The 16,428-nt window shown below is 35.6% G+C and overlaps 1 protein-coding gene across 16 annotated transcripts in view; it reads right to left on the bottom strand.

Annotated features, from left to right (window-relative positions):
* Positions 1 to 16,428, bottom strand: part of COBLL1 (cordon-bleu WH2 repeat protein like 1) — an 80,010-nt gene that overhangs the window by 16,320 nt on the left and 47,262 nt on the right. For 7 of the 16 annotated variants that reach the window (XM_071747479.1, XM_071747491.1, XM_071747481.1 and 4 more), the window contains 7 exons: positions 14,078 to 14,279; positions 13,084 to 13,312; positions 11,319 to 11,357; positions 10,352 to 10,446; positions 9,990 to 10,226; positions 1,964 to 2,108; positions 1,320 to 1,388 (listed from right to left, as the gene is read on the bottom strand). In XM_071747479.1, coding sequence (XP_071603580.1) covers positions 1,320 to 1,388; positions 1,964 to 2,108; positions 9,990 to 10,226; positions 10,352 to 10,446; positions 11,319 to 11,357; positions 13,084 to 13,312; positions 14,078 to 14,279 — 1,016 coding nt within the window. The remainder of the gene's footprint in view (positions 1 to 1,319; positions 1,389 to 1,963; positions 2,109 to 9,989; positions 10,227 to 10,351; positions 10,447 to 11,318; positions 11,358 to 13,083; positions 13,313 to 14,077; positions 14,280 to 16,428) is intronic. The other 9 variants (XM_071747482.1, XM_071747495.1, XM_071747492.1 and 6 more) reach the window with 5 other exon arrangements.

Below are 16,428 nucleotides of genomic sequence, written 5' to 3'. Positions count from 1 at the left end.
AAATTCTAGCATGGATCTACAATCCTCAGATAGAAATAAGACCCAGGAAACAAAAAATACAAAACAAAACCATTGACTATGGTATGGTAATTTTGATCATCATCTTAGAGCTATTACATGTAGCTAAACAGAGCTTTCTACACAGAAAATTAAGTATTAATAAACATTATTAAGAGCCAGTCACTTAGAAGTGGCTACCCTCCTTCATCTGCTACAACAGCTCAGAAAAAGAAAGGTTGCAGCTTCACTACGTCTTTAGCCTCAGGCTGCAGTGTGGGTTCAAACACCCCACTTACTAAGTTAGGTATTATTTCTATTAAAGGTCTTCTCTCACATAAATTGCTCTAGACACACACCAAGCCCAAATTTACTGATGACTGTTTTTATTTTTTCCCACAGTTTGCAAGAGACATAGAAAGGCAGATGCCTTTTTCAACTCTTATGGTACATTTGTGCTTTACCACTCAAACCAATTTGCTTTGCTTCCTGTAAAATAGCACAGAAACTGAGGGCTTAGCCTTACATAATGCCAGTGGCACTCCACATACTTAGTGTTCATATATTTCATTCTTAGTCAAACACATAGAAAAGTGATTTGTACCAGACTGTACTGATTATTCTAAAAAGCTTTTCCACATTTTAGAAGGCTTCTAGATGCTCTGTCTTTTATCTGAACCCTACAATCTGATGCTTACAAACAACAGTACTTAACAGGACAAACTGAATTAATTAAAATGTATTAAGTTCAGCAACTAAAGAGTTGTATTGTAAACAGCTATACTTGTATATCATATTTTTTCCCTAGTATCCCAAATGGTTTACTGTACAACTATTTATGTATATAGTTTATATTTGCCACTTGTGTTTTCAAACACTGTTCAGATATAAACCAAGAGTAGGCACGGATTTGCTCCTACCCCTATGTTAGGCAGATCAAGGGCAGTACAAGGCAGCACTCTGAAAACAAGACTGGGCTTTAGCTTTTGAAAGGCTTGTTTTGAGGTATACAAAAATCAAGGAACTTTTGGCTTGTCTGCAACTTGTGGGTGAGGAGAGAAAACAGGGATAATGTTTAGTTTATTAAACATAAAGTACTAAGACCAGTACAAAATATATTCTATGTGCTTCTGTAGACAGTAGACTTTGCATCTTTATTTTAGAAAGCCATATTTGTACTTCAAGGGAAAAGTTAATTGATCTGAAGCATTAAAATGAATTCTATGTTTAGAACACATGTACAGAATACTAATTCACTAATATGAATTTTCATACCTGGCTATGAAGTTGATTTTATCAATGCACTAAGGAAAAGAACCAACCTGTTTCAGACTGCATTTCAGTGGATCCTTCTTCCACTTTAGAAGGAGCTGATTCTGTTGGCACTGTTACTACAAAAAAATCAAGTTACAAATTCATTGCTTCTCAATTTCTGCACCAACAAAAAGTTCTAGATAAAATGTTAAATTGTGTCCATCAAGAAATGTACCTTGTCTAAAGTAACCAGTGACAATGTCACATTTCCCAGATATTTTAATCTCAACTCTCAGGTGTTTTTGAACCAGAGAACTGAATTTCTGTTCTAACAGCATAATTACAAAAGAACAATACAAAACTTTCACTCAACTTCTTCTTGGTCTATTTCCTATTAAATCTTCTCTCCAGAGAAGCTAATCTTTTCTCCCTACCCAGTCTGTCTATCTGATTAACACAAACACAATTGCTATAGTTAACTATAATTAGTTTGGCATGTGCTCTTTTGTTTTCCAATCTGCATGCTCTAAAACCTTCCTGCTTTCTCACACTACATGAGCCAATCTCCTGAAGTAGCATTATCGCTCCTTACATGAAGATGTTTGGCACTCGTATTTTTACTTGAAGTTCTTACAAGGTGGTATTTATTTTATATTTAGCCAAATTGCCATACTTTTTGCTGACTCCCAATTTCACAGCATAAAATGATTACCAGTCTGATTACTGCTTTCATTTTGATGTTCTGGTGCTCTAGAAGGTGGTGAGGGTGCTTTGCGCTTCATCCTCCGTAGAGAGGCGTTGACAGAAGCGGTGTCACTGAGCTGCAGGGAACCTTTCCGTACTAATCCTGGAGGGGCCTATGAAAGGAGATAGGGGGGGAAGATTATTAGGATGATAAGCAGCAAAATGGCTCTAGTAATTATTCTCCAAAAGTACTCATATATTTGGAAAAGAGAGTGCATGTACCTATTAGCAAACTTATTATGTTGCTCCTCTTAATACGTCAAAAAAACTGAGTAATGTATTCACAGAGGTACAAGATACAGCAGTAGAAAAAAAAATTAAAAATCAGTTGTTACATATAATATAAATTCAATATTCAAATAATATTGAACTATTTTATGCACAAAGGCTATGCTTCAAACTACAAATAATTCTTTTCTAAAAGCAACTAAAAATCATTGTACAAAAAAGCTTCAACTATATCCTATAGCAATAACATGAGATGCTGTCTTCTCCATTTCTTAAACACTAATTGGGATGTATGCATTATTAGGATTTTGTTTCTCTACTTGGAGTCCTTGAACTTTTATAGAAACTTTTTGAAAGTCAGCTTTCAAAACTTACCTTGTAAAGTACAACTGTCTCATAATCAGAATACTGCAGTTAAATTGTAATAAATTGTAATAACAATTACAATATCTACTGATGTTAAATTGTAATAGTCTTCACTATTGTAATCAATAATAAACAAAAAAAACCCCAAAATCTTAGCTCATAAATAATCAAAACCAATTTTAAAAATGGGTAGTCTACCACTGAAGATTTTGTATTATGATACAGCAGTCCAATTGCAATTCAGATGTGTTTTAAAATATATCCTGTGTATCAAAAAGAGAGTACCTATAAATTTGTCTGCCACTCTTAACTGCAGTTTGCCTTATGCTATAGAAACCTTTTATTTCCACATCTATTAGAATGATAACAATCAGGACCTCAGCAATAAAGGAGTGCATTCTGGCATTAGACACAGCTGTCTATTTCTGTAGTAATTGTGATCCCTATTATTTGTCTGCTCAACAATGTAATAAAATCCAGCAGTGACATTCATTTCTGGCTTGCAGAATCCACACAGCAACTAATGTTGCCCACTTGACAAAGCAGAATAGTAGGGAAGATAGATGACATAAATACACATACAAATTCTTGTTTCACTGACAATCCTTTCAAAAATATCACTCACAAGAGAATTGTTGACTGTGTCAATATCCATGCAATAAGATGTTTATCATGTAGAAAGCTACCACTGAACAAATACACATCTAGTAAGACCACAAGCTAGAATATCTGGTAGCACAAAATCAAAACTATAGACAATTACAGTCAAGATAAAAGGTACTGGCAGAAGATGTCCATGAGTGGCATGAGTGTTAGATGTCAACTGAATATATGAATGCATGAATTGGGGTAGCGAAAACCATCCCCTGAGATGCCCTGGGCATCCATTTTGTACCATTTTGATGTCAAGTATGACATCAGACCCCTTAGATACTTCACTGCACTGTAAGGAGGAACACTGTCCAAAATTTTCACACAGTGCTTCTACCAATCACTTGCTTCCACCACTCACTTTAATGCCAGAGCAAGCAAGCTGACAGTTCTACAGCAAAGAAGTACTCAGGGTTTTAAGGAGAAAAAACAAAGCACAAGGTGAAATGTTCTTTTAAGAACAGCAGAGGATATGAACATAGTACTCCACTCCTATAAAAATATTTGCATGTTTTAATAGTTTTTAAACAATTCAGTTTCTAGATTGAAATGTCATACAACAGTTCCCACATATTTCTTTAAAAACATATAAATAGTATTTAGCATCTGAATTTATGCAGGAGGGGATGTCAAATATAATATTATTTCCTTAAATGAGGCTTTTAAAAAATTAATTCATTTTCCTCCTTGAGCTTAGGCAGTTCTATTATTCCTCTCCTTGGTAGCTGCTCTCCAGGCTGCAGCCCCTCGCCCCTCTGTTCTGCACACAGACAGTTTCTCTGTTCAGAGGTCTGCACCCTCATCTGCTTTGCACGGGCTCCTTCAGCTGACTCGGCTGGCACAGAGTTCTGTGCATACTCACTCAACTAAACAGATGTCACCAGAGTTCCCTATGTGTATAGGGGGGAAATAATGTTCTCGCATAAGAACACAAATGCTACTAGAAGATTTTTATAAGCCTTTCTACTGCCCTTTGCATCCAAAGAAACAAATGATTTGCAAAGAGAGATTTTGAGAAAGTACTAAATGTTCCAGTTAAGGTTCAAGTGTTGAACAGATTTTCTCAGGAATTATTCAACATATGAATATTAAGAGCTTTCAAATCCTAACAAAGGCTGTAATGTGAAAATAGTACTTTAAACAGATGGAAAAAAAAATAATACTATTAAGATATATCTGACAAAGTTTTGGAATATACATCTGTGTGTTCATGTGTCATGCCAACTGCTAATAATAACCACTGCTTTAGTTACGCTTAAATTAAAAATCATGTTAGAATCACTAAACTGAGCTTGAGCAGAAACACCAGTGAATTCTGCCATAAATTCCACAACATATGCAGGAGTTTCACTTTTAACACAGTACACTCTCTTCATCCTGGAATGAGCAAGGGTAGGTATGAAGCTTCTTAGGCTCAGATGTGTACAGAGAAACATGGCACCAGATCTTACATCACCCCAAGCAGACACCTGTAGAGGACAGTGCTTCCCAGGTTCCAGCTTCTGTAAGTGGCAGACCTGCTGCCTGGCCCTTCTTGTTTCAGAAAGCTAAGGAAAGCTAATTATGCCACAGCTGCTTTACAGCTGTATTAGAAGGGGGGAAAAAAAATTACTTGGCAAAGAATGTAGTGATAGTGGAGTATTTCAGTGTGCTGAAAAGCATACCTCACAGCACAGCTCACTACACACATATTTTTATGCCACTAAGACCTACTTCTTTTGCTCCCTAGATAACTGGGATTAAAAGAAGATATACAGGTGATTGGGATATCAAAACACATTGCTAGCCATATTCCTAAGTGTTTCTCTCTTGCGTTTGTAAAAATATGCCAACAAACTTATGTCCAAGGAGCAACAGGGAAAAAATGCATTTGCTCCTACAAAAATTAATGCACTCAGTTTCTCTTAAACGACTTACTCTTTCCAAAAGACTTAAGCATACCCAAAGTACTACAAAGTAATGTACTGCTGACCTATCAGAAGGAAAGGTCAGACAGAATTTATTTGAAGAAACTCAGCTGGAAAAACAAACACCCAATATTGCTATTTTTTCCCACGATTTATCTACATAATTGCTGATGTAGAGTTAAATACGAGAGGGGGACAAGTTTATGCACTTGGTATACACTGAAAAGCAGATGCCTGCAGTTTTCACCACCAATTCTTAGTAATGTCATAATAATATCAAAATTATCTTCCTGCAAACTTCAGCAAGAGCAAACAGGTAGTCTTGAGCATTTCCTTCTCCCAGGTAGCAATGGTTCTATACAAGATCTCCTTGATGTTCTTAGTGCTTTCTGCATCATTGCCCAATTTCTCCTCCAAAGGGTTGACCACCAAGTTTCAGGCAATTGAGCCTTTGATGTAACTTAAGCATGGAGCTTATCCCTCCTAGAAACCTTAACTAAGCTGTTTCATGACAGCTGCTAATATTTTCATAAATGCTTCACCCATTTTCTCTTTCCTTTCTCAGGACTAGACTGGAAGTATAAATCTCTTTAGGAGTTAGGGTTGTGTAAATAAAAGCAAGTTATATTGCTACAGCTGAGAAGTTCTATCCATCATTTAAAACTGTAAATGTTTTGACTAAAAATCTCCAACATAATTGTTCCTGCACAAACAGAGTTATGTATGATCCTTTACAATGACTGAAAACAGTGTAAGGACACAAACATTCATGGGATAAAATAAAAATACCATAGTCTACCTTTTAAAAACAAAGCAGTAAGAGAAAAAAAATCAACATGGCATTTTGGGCATAACAAAATGCTTTCCTTTGAGAGCAAATATTCTTTTAAAGATATGTTATAATAGAAAACTACACCCACTTTTATGAAAACTGTGAAGATATACATACTGCATTATAAAACAGCACTTTGACAAAACCTTGAGAGTCCCTCCCTACTTGCTAACATTTTCAAAATTTCTAGTTCTAAACATACTTCTGCTGAGAGCCATCTTGCCCAAAAAGAGAATTGCTCATTTCCAATATGATTTAACATAGAATTTTGCTAGGCTAACGTTAACTATTTAAGCCATACCAGTCATCTTCTAAGTTTTGTAATGAATTAGCACACCAAGTTATTAATAAATAGTAAAAGCTACCTTTACATCAGTTGTGCTAATGTCTCCCCTAAGAATAGGACCATATCTCCAAAACTTAGCTCTCTAATTACTCTAAAATTGAGGCAGAAAAAATTCCAACCCCCATACCAGAATATAACTGCTCATATAAAAAGAAAGCAGTTTCTTTTTTATGGAGTAAGAAATAGAGAAGCTGTAGGAGGTAAACATTAAAACCCTTTTTCATACTGTGAGAAATTGGACTACAATACACTGTGAATTTGAAGAAAGACAACACTGAGAACACTGTTCCCTTAAAGTTGGCTCATTTCACTGTTGTCTGATGTTACTCCTTTGGCATGTTTCTATCAAAACCAGGCAAACAGTTTATCCAGGCAAACCTGACATTTCACTTTGTCTTCCTTTTGGATGTTACAAGACAGATTTGTCCATAATAAGGTGCATGCAGAAGGTCATCCTGGTCCACAGAAGAAATACAGTATGCATCTAGCCTGCCAGATCAACTGAAAAGCACGCTTCAAAACTCAGACATTCTTCAAAGCAGTATTATTTGCAAGAAAATATTTCTTATGAAGAAAAACAGATACAAAGTACCCCTTAAGGAAGCAAAAAAAAAAAAAAAAAAAAAACCAAAAACAAAACCAAACCAAAACCAAACCAAAACAGAAGCCCACAAAAAAGCCCTAGTTATGTAAACTAATTTAATGGAACACTGCAATAACAGTGAAACTCCCAGACATACTAAACAATGCAGCAAATGTACCAATCAGCCTGGCAAGCAACCCAAAAAAGACCTGAAATCCCAGCAGGATGTCCATTTTCAACAGTAGGGAATATGAGAGACCAAATTCTTATATTGTTACAATGAAATGATTGTGGACTAGTATGACTATTGTACTTGTCTCAATAGTGAAAGCTGACATGGATTAGAGTATAAAGTGGGTTGAGAAAACATTAATGCACGTGATACAGAAGAAGAAATGCTGTGCAAACATCAAAACTGACTTTATTCTACAATGCTTATACATTTCATTTCACATTCCATATTTAGGATGTCAGTCCTTGAAATAAAGACTGATTCTTGCTATTTATTTAAGTAGTATCCAATCTCACTTATAAAGTTTCAAATCTTGTAAATAACATTTTTATCTCAACAACATTATTTTATATTGTCCCTCACCTAATACCTTATGTTTTAAGGGAAATGTCTTTTATTTTATATTTAAGTGGAACCAGAAGTCTCAATAGCTAGAGATATATTTTTTGTTTATTTTAGAGACTTCAGTGGAAGCTCTGTGAAACAAGATTTCAACTCTCCCCCTTGCCAGCATTACAGAAGTAGCGCTTGATCTCACACCAAATATTTGTTGGCTTTTCTTAGTGATGGAGTTCTATAACATTTTTTCTGTTTTCCTAATGATGTGCATACAGTTTTGAAAACCATGAGACTGATACAAAAGTTGAAGTTGGAATGGTACATAGTCAGACCCCAGCCTGTACTAATTCTTGGGACTACTCCATTTCAGACAGAGAGCTTCACATGCATCTTTTACACTCATGCAGTTCCAGGCTTTGACTCCCAGGATAGCAGCCCTTCTGGTGTACCTGCATGTCCTGCCATTTTTGTGTCAAAGTCTGCTGAGGGTGCATTCAATTCCACCATCTAGGTTGCTTATAAAGACATTTAACAGTATTGGCCATACTACCAGTTCCTTAGGAACTCCATCTAACAACCAGTCTGACTTTGAGCCAGTAACCACCACCCTTTGAGCTGTTTAGCCAGGGTTTGCCCTAATTTGCGGTTCATCTGTATAGTCCATTCTTTACTATTTTCTCAAAAAAAAGGTTGTAGTAGACTGTGACAAATACCTTGCTCAGGTAAAGGTAAGTAACCTCACCCTTCATCCTTGGACTTCCACTTACCATTAACTTAGAAAATCCTTTCTTGTTACTCCTGACATATCCTCCCACTTGAATCCAGACTTTGCTTTGCATTTCTAAATGCATCTCTGTGTGCCCAAAAAGTATCTCTGTATTTCTTTTTAGGAAATGCTGTCCCCTTTCCATTCCTCACATGCCTATTTTTGCACTTGAGTTCTCTCAGTTGCACATTTAAACTGGAATGTTTATTTTTATGCCTACTCCTTTTCCTGCTTAAAGGTATGGACCAGTCTTGTGCTGCAAGAAGGCTGTCTCTGAAAATATCTCAGCACTCTTCCAATCAGCAGCTTTAGCCTCCAAGGAAGCCTCCCACAGAATCCTTCCTAAGAGTGCCCTGATCAAGTTGAGCAATGTGGATTGTGCTGTCCAGATCCATTCATTAGATTATATTTATAGGAAAGCAGATATTAAAACGACAAAACTTTTTACAGGAATGAATAAAATTCAAAGCACAGTACAAATACTTGCCCACATTTAAGTCCAAAGCTCTTTATTATCTGATAAATCACTGAGCAATTGAATCAGAATGACACAAAAGTCATCCTAAAAAACACATGCCAAAGGCTTCTAGGGTCTAAGGGAAAATACACAGAGAAATATAACTTAATCTGGACTTCTGTTCTTTCTTTGAGAGCTATTCAACCGCAGTCAGATCACTTCACATGAATAAGAGAAGTCAGTACAAAATAATAAATTTAAGAAATTTTGTTGAGTGACAGATCATAGCCCAGCAGTCATACATTACTGTAAGACATAATAGGATATTAACCATGTTGACATTATTAAATTTAAAAAAAAAAAAAAAAAAAAGAATCCAATTAAAAGACAAACGTGAGGTAAAAAAATGATTCTCCTCCCAAAGTTCCTTTTATTAAAATAGAGAAAGAAACCTTTGTCTTCTTCAAATGATAAAGCTTTTCAGCAGGACACAATACACAAATTCAGAACTTCTGTTAAACAGTGCTCTCTTGTGGTTTTGTGTATCAATGAAAGAGTAAATCATTGTATAAAGATAGTCACAGTTTGAAATTTCTTGTCTCCAAATTAATCCCTGAATCTTGTATTTCATTCAGTGCTGATTTTATTTTTCTAGCCTGCCAATAACTTTAATAAATAAACACCGCATTTAGATAGTGCACTCAAAGCAAAGAATGAAAAAAAAAACACCAAAACAAACAAACAAAAAAACCAACCAAAAAAACCCAAACAAACCAAACCAAACCAAAAAAAAAAACCAAAAAAAAAAAAACCAAAACCCCTCCAGACCACTTTAACTTCCTAGGAGCACAAGAATATTAAGATTGCTTCCCACAATCTCCACCTTTTATAAGTAATGTAAAGAACAAACTACGCTTTGTCACACATAACTAAATCATTAATATATCCAACATAAATTATTAGATATGATTAAGTGAGACAACGTTCTCACATTTAAATATATAAATTACTAATTGAAAAGAAAAAAGTGTTCACAACAGCAACTTAAAATGAGACTGGGGTTTTTTGCCTTTTCAAAATACAGCAGCTACCTTGGAAGGAGGATAGAAAGTTTAAAAGGAACATTTCTTTCAATTTCTGTAACTATTTTCAAACTAAAATTCTTAAGAGAGAGTACTACATTTTTATTTCCCTTTCATTTCAAGCCTCAGTGGAAATTAACAGTATCATCAAGGTTATTATGTCTAAATTTCTTTAGTTAGGAGAAGAGAAGCCAACATAACTAACCTGTTCATTCCTATCAAGGCTGTTGGATTTCACAGTTTCAGATGCTGGTCTGACCTGGGCTTGTGCAAGTTCCTGGGGAGCACTCTGAGAATGCGGCAGAGGCGGTAAAGGAGCTCTGCGTTTCTTTGGCATTTCAGATGGCAAAGTGTTTGAATCATACTGCTTGCTGATGGTGTTGGATCTCATAAATGTTGGCCTTGGTTTGCTCATCAATGGAGTTGCTGGGGCACTGGCAGCCTTGGGGTACAAGGGAAAAGAAAAAAAAAGAATTACTTATAATTTATGGATAACAATCAACAGTATTGTTTGCTCAGTATGAGTATGTTTCTAGAAGTTTTTTTTTATACAAAATTACATCTTACTTGTTCTCTTTTCTTCTTGCTTCGTTGAAAAAAGCTGAAAAATCCTTTGTTTTCTTTCTCCTTCAGAACATCTAGATTTTCTGATTGGTAGGAGTCTAAAATAGAAAACAGTTGTTCTAGATGTTATTTCACAGATAGAATGCATGAAAAAATTCATATTTACTATTTCACTGTCTGTCATAAGCCTCCTGGAAAGACATACAAAGCACACTACAGATCACCTATATTAATAGTTTCTAAACACTGAAAAACAAATAGGTTTTCAACTATCCATATTCTTCCAGCCTTTTTCAGAACTCAGAATAGGTAAGTTTCAGATGCTATGAATACCCCCAGCAATTAATCCAGTCCATCCCACTTGTCATATGTTATGGTTCATATTACAAAGTCTATAAAAGGGAAAAAGAGCACCAGCCTCTCCAGCTCTCAGTTCCTAACTTTAAGTTCATGGTAAGTGTGAAGTGGGACAAGTGAGGCACAAATCTGCAAGGTAGGACTATGGAGAAGGATCACTGAAAAACCTGGTAGGTGATGCACATGTAACTGCATGGCTGTCATTGTAAAGACAGCCTATCTTGCAGAATTTATCCTCCCTATATTTTCTTATTCATAGAGATGATTTGTAAATCTAAAAGTTTTTAATTTTTACTTTCAAGATTGACTTTCTTAAAATTCCATTGAGTGCAAAATTAAGAAACAACAGCAATAGGCAAGTCCACTATGGGCTGCTGGTACAAGTAATGGTACATGTAATAACAACTGTAAATTTAATCAGTCTAGGGTAAAAACATAGATAAATGCTTTATATATATAGCTGGGTATATCCACTTCTGTATTATCTTTTTAAAAATGTATTTATGATAGAGATAATTACTCATGCAACAGTTCAGCAGATGGTATCATTGAAGTGCATGGTAATGCCTCTGAATGCCTCTACAGTTTCACCACCTATTTCAGTAAATCATACCTTGCAAAGATGGTAAATTTAAATCAACTGGTGATGTGGCTACAGAAAGACAAAAAGAAAGACAGAAAATGTGAATCTGAATCAAGGATGCAGTTATAAGCTACAAAGACAGAAAGCCAGGCTGAATCTTCAATATTGGGAAAAAAGTAACTACATACTTCCCTGAAGGATAAGGATGTGTATCTTTACTATGTAATGCTATATATTATTTAAAATCCTCAGCCTATAGACATGCAACATAGACTGTAATCTTGTAGAAAAGGAGAGAAGGTCCACAAATATTTCTGAAGGAATGAGGAAAAATAGTATATATAGAACAGTTTGTTCTGTAAGTTATGGAATGCCAGGCAGTCCAAACTTGGAAAATAAAGAGGAATGCATAATTAAAATATAATCTGAATAAAATAAGATTTGAATTTAAATTCTACTAAGTAAAGGTACACCTCACAATTTATGCAGAAGGATGAAAATTCAGAGCTTTGGAGTTTTCTGCAAAACTGAAATGCTGACTACTACTTTGTGTCAAGAGAAATGAAGTATATCTCAATTTCCTTACAGGGCATTGCCTTGTAGAAAGTGTGTGTGCCCTTGTATTCTCTTCTAAGGATTTTTGGCTGTTGATTCAGAGGAAGCACATGTCATACTATGGAAAAGGCAGCTCTGCCAGACAGCAGATGAAAGCAGTAGCCAGACAACAAAAAACAATGACCTATGGTGCAAGCAGTCAAATAGCATGGTTAGGCAAGCATAAGTATGTTGTTTTCAAGTGAAGAAGAGAAAGATACTAAATTTTTGTTTCCTTCATGGGAAAAGGACCTATTTTCCAAATCTGTCATATCCTCAAGATAACTGGACTTTGAGAAGTAATTGAGAGAACTGTTGAAACTGTAACAAATGTAAATTTAAATGGTCTGTAAAAAAAACCCAAAACCAACCATGTAACAAAATGTAACAAAAAAATACTTCGAGGAGAAGAAAAGAAATAAACAAAAAACCAAAAGTCCAACAAAACTCCCCAAGTTTTAGAGCAGAAAGAAAAATAAGGAAATAGAACAGTGGTCAAGACAAGGAGCGGGCCATTATTACCGCATTTTATATCAGTGTAAAACTTACTGTGAGAAATGTCTGAAACAGAACAAACTACAGTGCATAGAATTTTTAATTCATAAAAAAGACAGGCTTACAGCTAAAGCTAAACCAGGCATAGGAATGGCTGTACGAATATAAGGAAGTTAGTTCAGAGTGCCACTGTTGGGCTACAATTGAAAACAGATTTGTTAATCCTTCACAATCTACAAAATCAGCAAACAGGACTCAGAAAGATACATAAACACCATCATTATCTAACTGTTTAAATTTGAAATAATTTTAAAACTGAACATTTTTTATAATTCTTCTGTTCTTTTCGGATTATCTTTGTTCTATGTTTTTTCTATGAGCTGTGAGAAATACAGTGCTGTTGAGCATTTTGGGGAACAGATGGGGAATGGGTTACCCTAAGGTATGATTTCTACTTACTCACCTTTGTTGGTACCTAGCACTTTATTAGAAAACAAAATGTTTATATAGCACTTCTCAAACTAGGTACAGGCAAACGTGTCCTAGTTTCAGTTTTATGGACTAATGAAATATATACTGACCTGCTAGAAATTAATGTCTTTGTAAGTAAATAAAAAATGGCAAAGTAAAGCAACAAAGCGAATGCATTACTGAATTACTAAGTAATTTTCTTTTCTGTAACTGCAATTTACAGAAGTTATCTTACCTCGACTGATATCCATGGCATATAATTCTCTTAGTCCAAGGTCATTAAGAGATTTTGTCACATCAAGGGGTTCTTGAGATTGGTAATTCTTCAACAGCAGGGTGTGTGAAGGATCAAACTCACATTTACTACAGATGATTGGTATGAGTTCTTGAAGGGGTGAATGAGGACTTACTCTTACTACTGTCTTCTGTGTCTTCTTGTAGTTTATCACTACCCTTACTGTTTGCTAAAGAGAAGAAAATTCCAACAAATTACATCACAATTCTGAAACAAGCAACATTTTTATAATAGCCTTATAGTAATGACAAGAATTCTCCTTAGAGGCAAGATGGCCCTCTAGGTTACATTAGGTGGATGCAGAAGTCAGCCAGTGAGCCATGAGCACGCATGTGTGTGGGATGAAGGTAAAAGGGCAGCAGAAGAGCTCCTCTGGCTCTGCATAAGTGCTTTATATAACTTTAAAAACAGTGTTCTTCTAAACAGCAGAAGGACAGATGATTTAGGACAGAAAGATTTAGGCAACACACAAAAGTTGCTTTATTCTAAAAGTTCATAACATCTTAAGGTTATATAAAAAAAGCTGAGTAACAAAAAAGTAGTATGGTATGTATTAAAGGAAAAAGAACATACAATCAGAAGAGCATATATATCACAGCATAACAGATGGTACAAGTTGTTGATTTTCAGTTTGTGGAAGGCTGTATTCAGCCACACTTCATCTGCAGAATTTATCAAAAGGACAGTAAGGCGTGGGATTTCAAATAATATGGCAACGTTTCCTTCTTCCGTCAGTAAAGATGTTTGATGCAACAAACTGAGATATATTTTACCTAAGAGGATGTTATCAAGAACAGGGAGACAATCATTTCACAGAGATACATGGTAAGAGGAGGAGAGACAAAGGGAAAAGCTATGAGGCTGAGCTCTAGCTAGACTTGCTAAATACAATAGTGATACTAATTTCTCAATACACTTTATTTTTAGTTCTTACCTCTGGTATAACAGGAGCAGGTTTCTTCTTATCCAGTTGTTTTGGCTTTACAATCACCTTTTCCACTTCAAGCATTCCCACTGGTGTGTTGGGCTTAAATTTTATCTGGCTGTTTTCTGCTGATACCAACTCTATAGTATAACTCGACGGATTTAAATGATACTGTGCACAGAGAAAGATCAGTAAGTCCATCATGGGCTTCCTGGAAAAGACAAATGAACTGTTACAACACATGACAGTTTTATAATATAACAGGCTGCTAAACATCTAGCCCAAGTCATCCTTTCCCTTTGATGTCTAAAAAATTTCTGGCAAGCACCTACTTTAACTATTTTAAACATTAAAAAAAAAAAAAAAAAAAAGCCCAACAGCCAAACAGCCAAAAAATCACCACTAAAAAGAAAATTAAACCAGCTTGCACAAAAGTATGCTAATTTCTTAAGTGCTTGAGCAAAGGGGAAAATTTTTTGCTTTTATGAGTGATGCCTTTGCTGAGGCCAGCAGGAAGCTGTGGATTAGCCACTTCATTTGACATTTGATGTAAACTGCAGCAGTGGTGATAAATGTCCTGCTATTCATTAACAGAAGTGTCCTTCTGAAATCTGAAATTTTTCTATCCATTCTAAGGTTGTGAGGCACTTTATTTTCAGAAATCCTGGGCATGAGCCATTTGGAGGAAGAAGAAGAAATGAAGTTTGAGGAAGTCACCTTTAAAGTACATCTTCCACTAGGGATTCCAAAACCAGAGCCAAGTGTTCAGTTACAGATTCAAGCAAGGAGATTATCACCTGCTCTGTCTCATGAGGATATTATAAAGATAATTTATAATTACACAGTAACATGCTGTGTTGAAAAAAACACAAGCATCTCAGAGAAAATCAGTCTAGAGTTTGGCTGGTAGGGCTTTGTCAGAAATCTTAAATTGCAATCTTGTAACAGAAGCAGGTATTCTGGCAGCATAGCTAAATGGGAGGATAGCTTCTACAAAGAACCATCAAACTAAGTAGAATTCTAGATAATATAAAGATGGTGAATACATTTATTGCATAAGAAGTTAATACACACATTTTATATGATAGAATTCTGTAAAAAGAACTAAGACCAACTCAGTGTTAGAAATTGCTGTGAACACTCTTGTTTCCCCCTCTTTTAATTAACCTTAGAATATAAATCCTGTTTTCATTTGGTCTGAAAAAAATGAATGTTCCTTAAGCAAGCTGTTCTCTGATTTCTAAAAGCAGCGCCAGACTCTGGTGCACATGCAGCACTTCCATGAGATGGAAACAATCTGAAAGCTGACAGATACTGCTACTGCAGACCCATTGTTTTTTTTATTTTCCTCAGAGGAAAGTTTCTGCCTGTTAACTGGCAGGACAATTCTTGCCTCAAGAGACAAAAGCAAGAGGAACAATAAAAGAAAAAAACACCGAGAAATGACGCTCCAAGGTGTAAAAAAGCAACCATCTGATGGTCTGATGAGGTCTAGAAGAATACAATATACTCCATACCTTTATTTAGATGATCTCTATCAGCCTGATGAATACCATGACAAATGCACTGAGCACTGCAGAAAAATAACCATTCCTACCTGTCTACATAGTAGAGGGAGTTTATTTCAATTCTCTTCTCACATATATCACAACCTGTTCTGATTAGAAGGAATTACTCTATTTCTTGTACTTTTAAGCCATTCTAGGAAAAGTACAACCATCTCACCCTAATAAGAAAGGAGCTGAAAGTACAAATCAAAAAATTTCCCAATTTAACTGGGGGGGGGGAGCCAGAGGAGACAGCAGGCACTGCTTCTGTAGTGACCTTTCTGGTTATCAGCCTAACCAGTAAGTTACCCATTAATTTTTTGTTCTGGTGCATTTTTATACACTTCCTGGCTTTAAAAGTTGGCTGTCATCTGCCATTCTGTTACTGGAGACTGTTAAGAACATCAAAGATGTGAAAAGGGAGGGGAGGATAACTTACATGCAGTCACAGTTTGGCTTTTTATAAATCTCTGATTACTTTAACCTATGGCTCCACAGCATTCCTTGCAAAAATATTTACTATTGCTATTCTCTAAACAAAAAGCGACATCTGTTTTCATGAACAGAAAAAAACCAAAAACAAAAACACCCAGCGTTTGTTACTAACCAATAAGTACAGTAAGTTTTAAAAAGTAGGGCAACACCACAAAGCTTGTTATTCACTAGCTAGCTATACAGAGTGAAACAGCAGTTTATTAAGAATACCCTAATGTGTGAAAATACTCAAGAAGGGATCAAACTGAAACTCACAAAGGACTCTTAAGAAATTCAGCAAAGCTAAGGTCTCTCTGAAAGGCATCAAACTGAAGCCTT

The sequence above is a fragment of the Heliangelus exortis genome, chromosome 6 (assembly GCF_036169615.1).
Source record: "Heliangelus exortis chromosome 6, bHelExo1.hap1, whole genome shotgun sequence".
Classification (NCBI taxonomy): Eukaryota; Metazoa; Chordata; class Aves; order Apodiformes; family Trochilidae; genus Heliangelus; species Heliangelus exortis.
The sequence above is the reverse complement of the archived record's forward strand: the minus strand, read 5'-3'. Positions and strand labels throughout refer to the sequence as shown.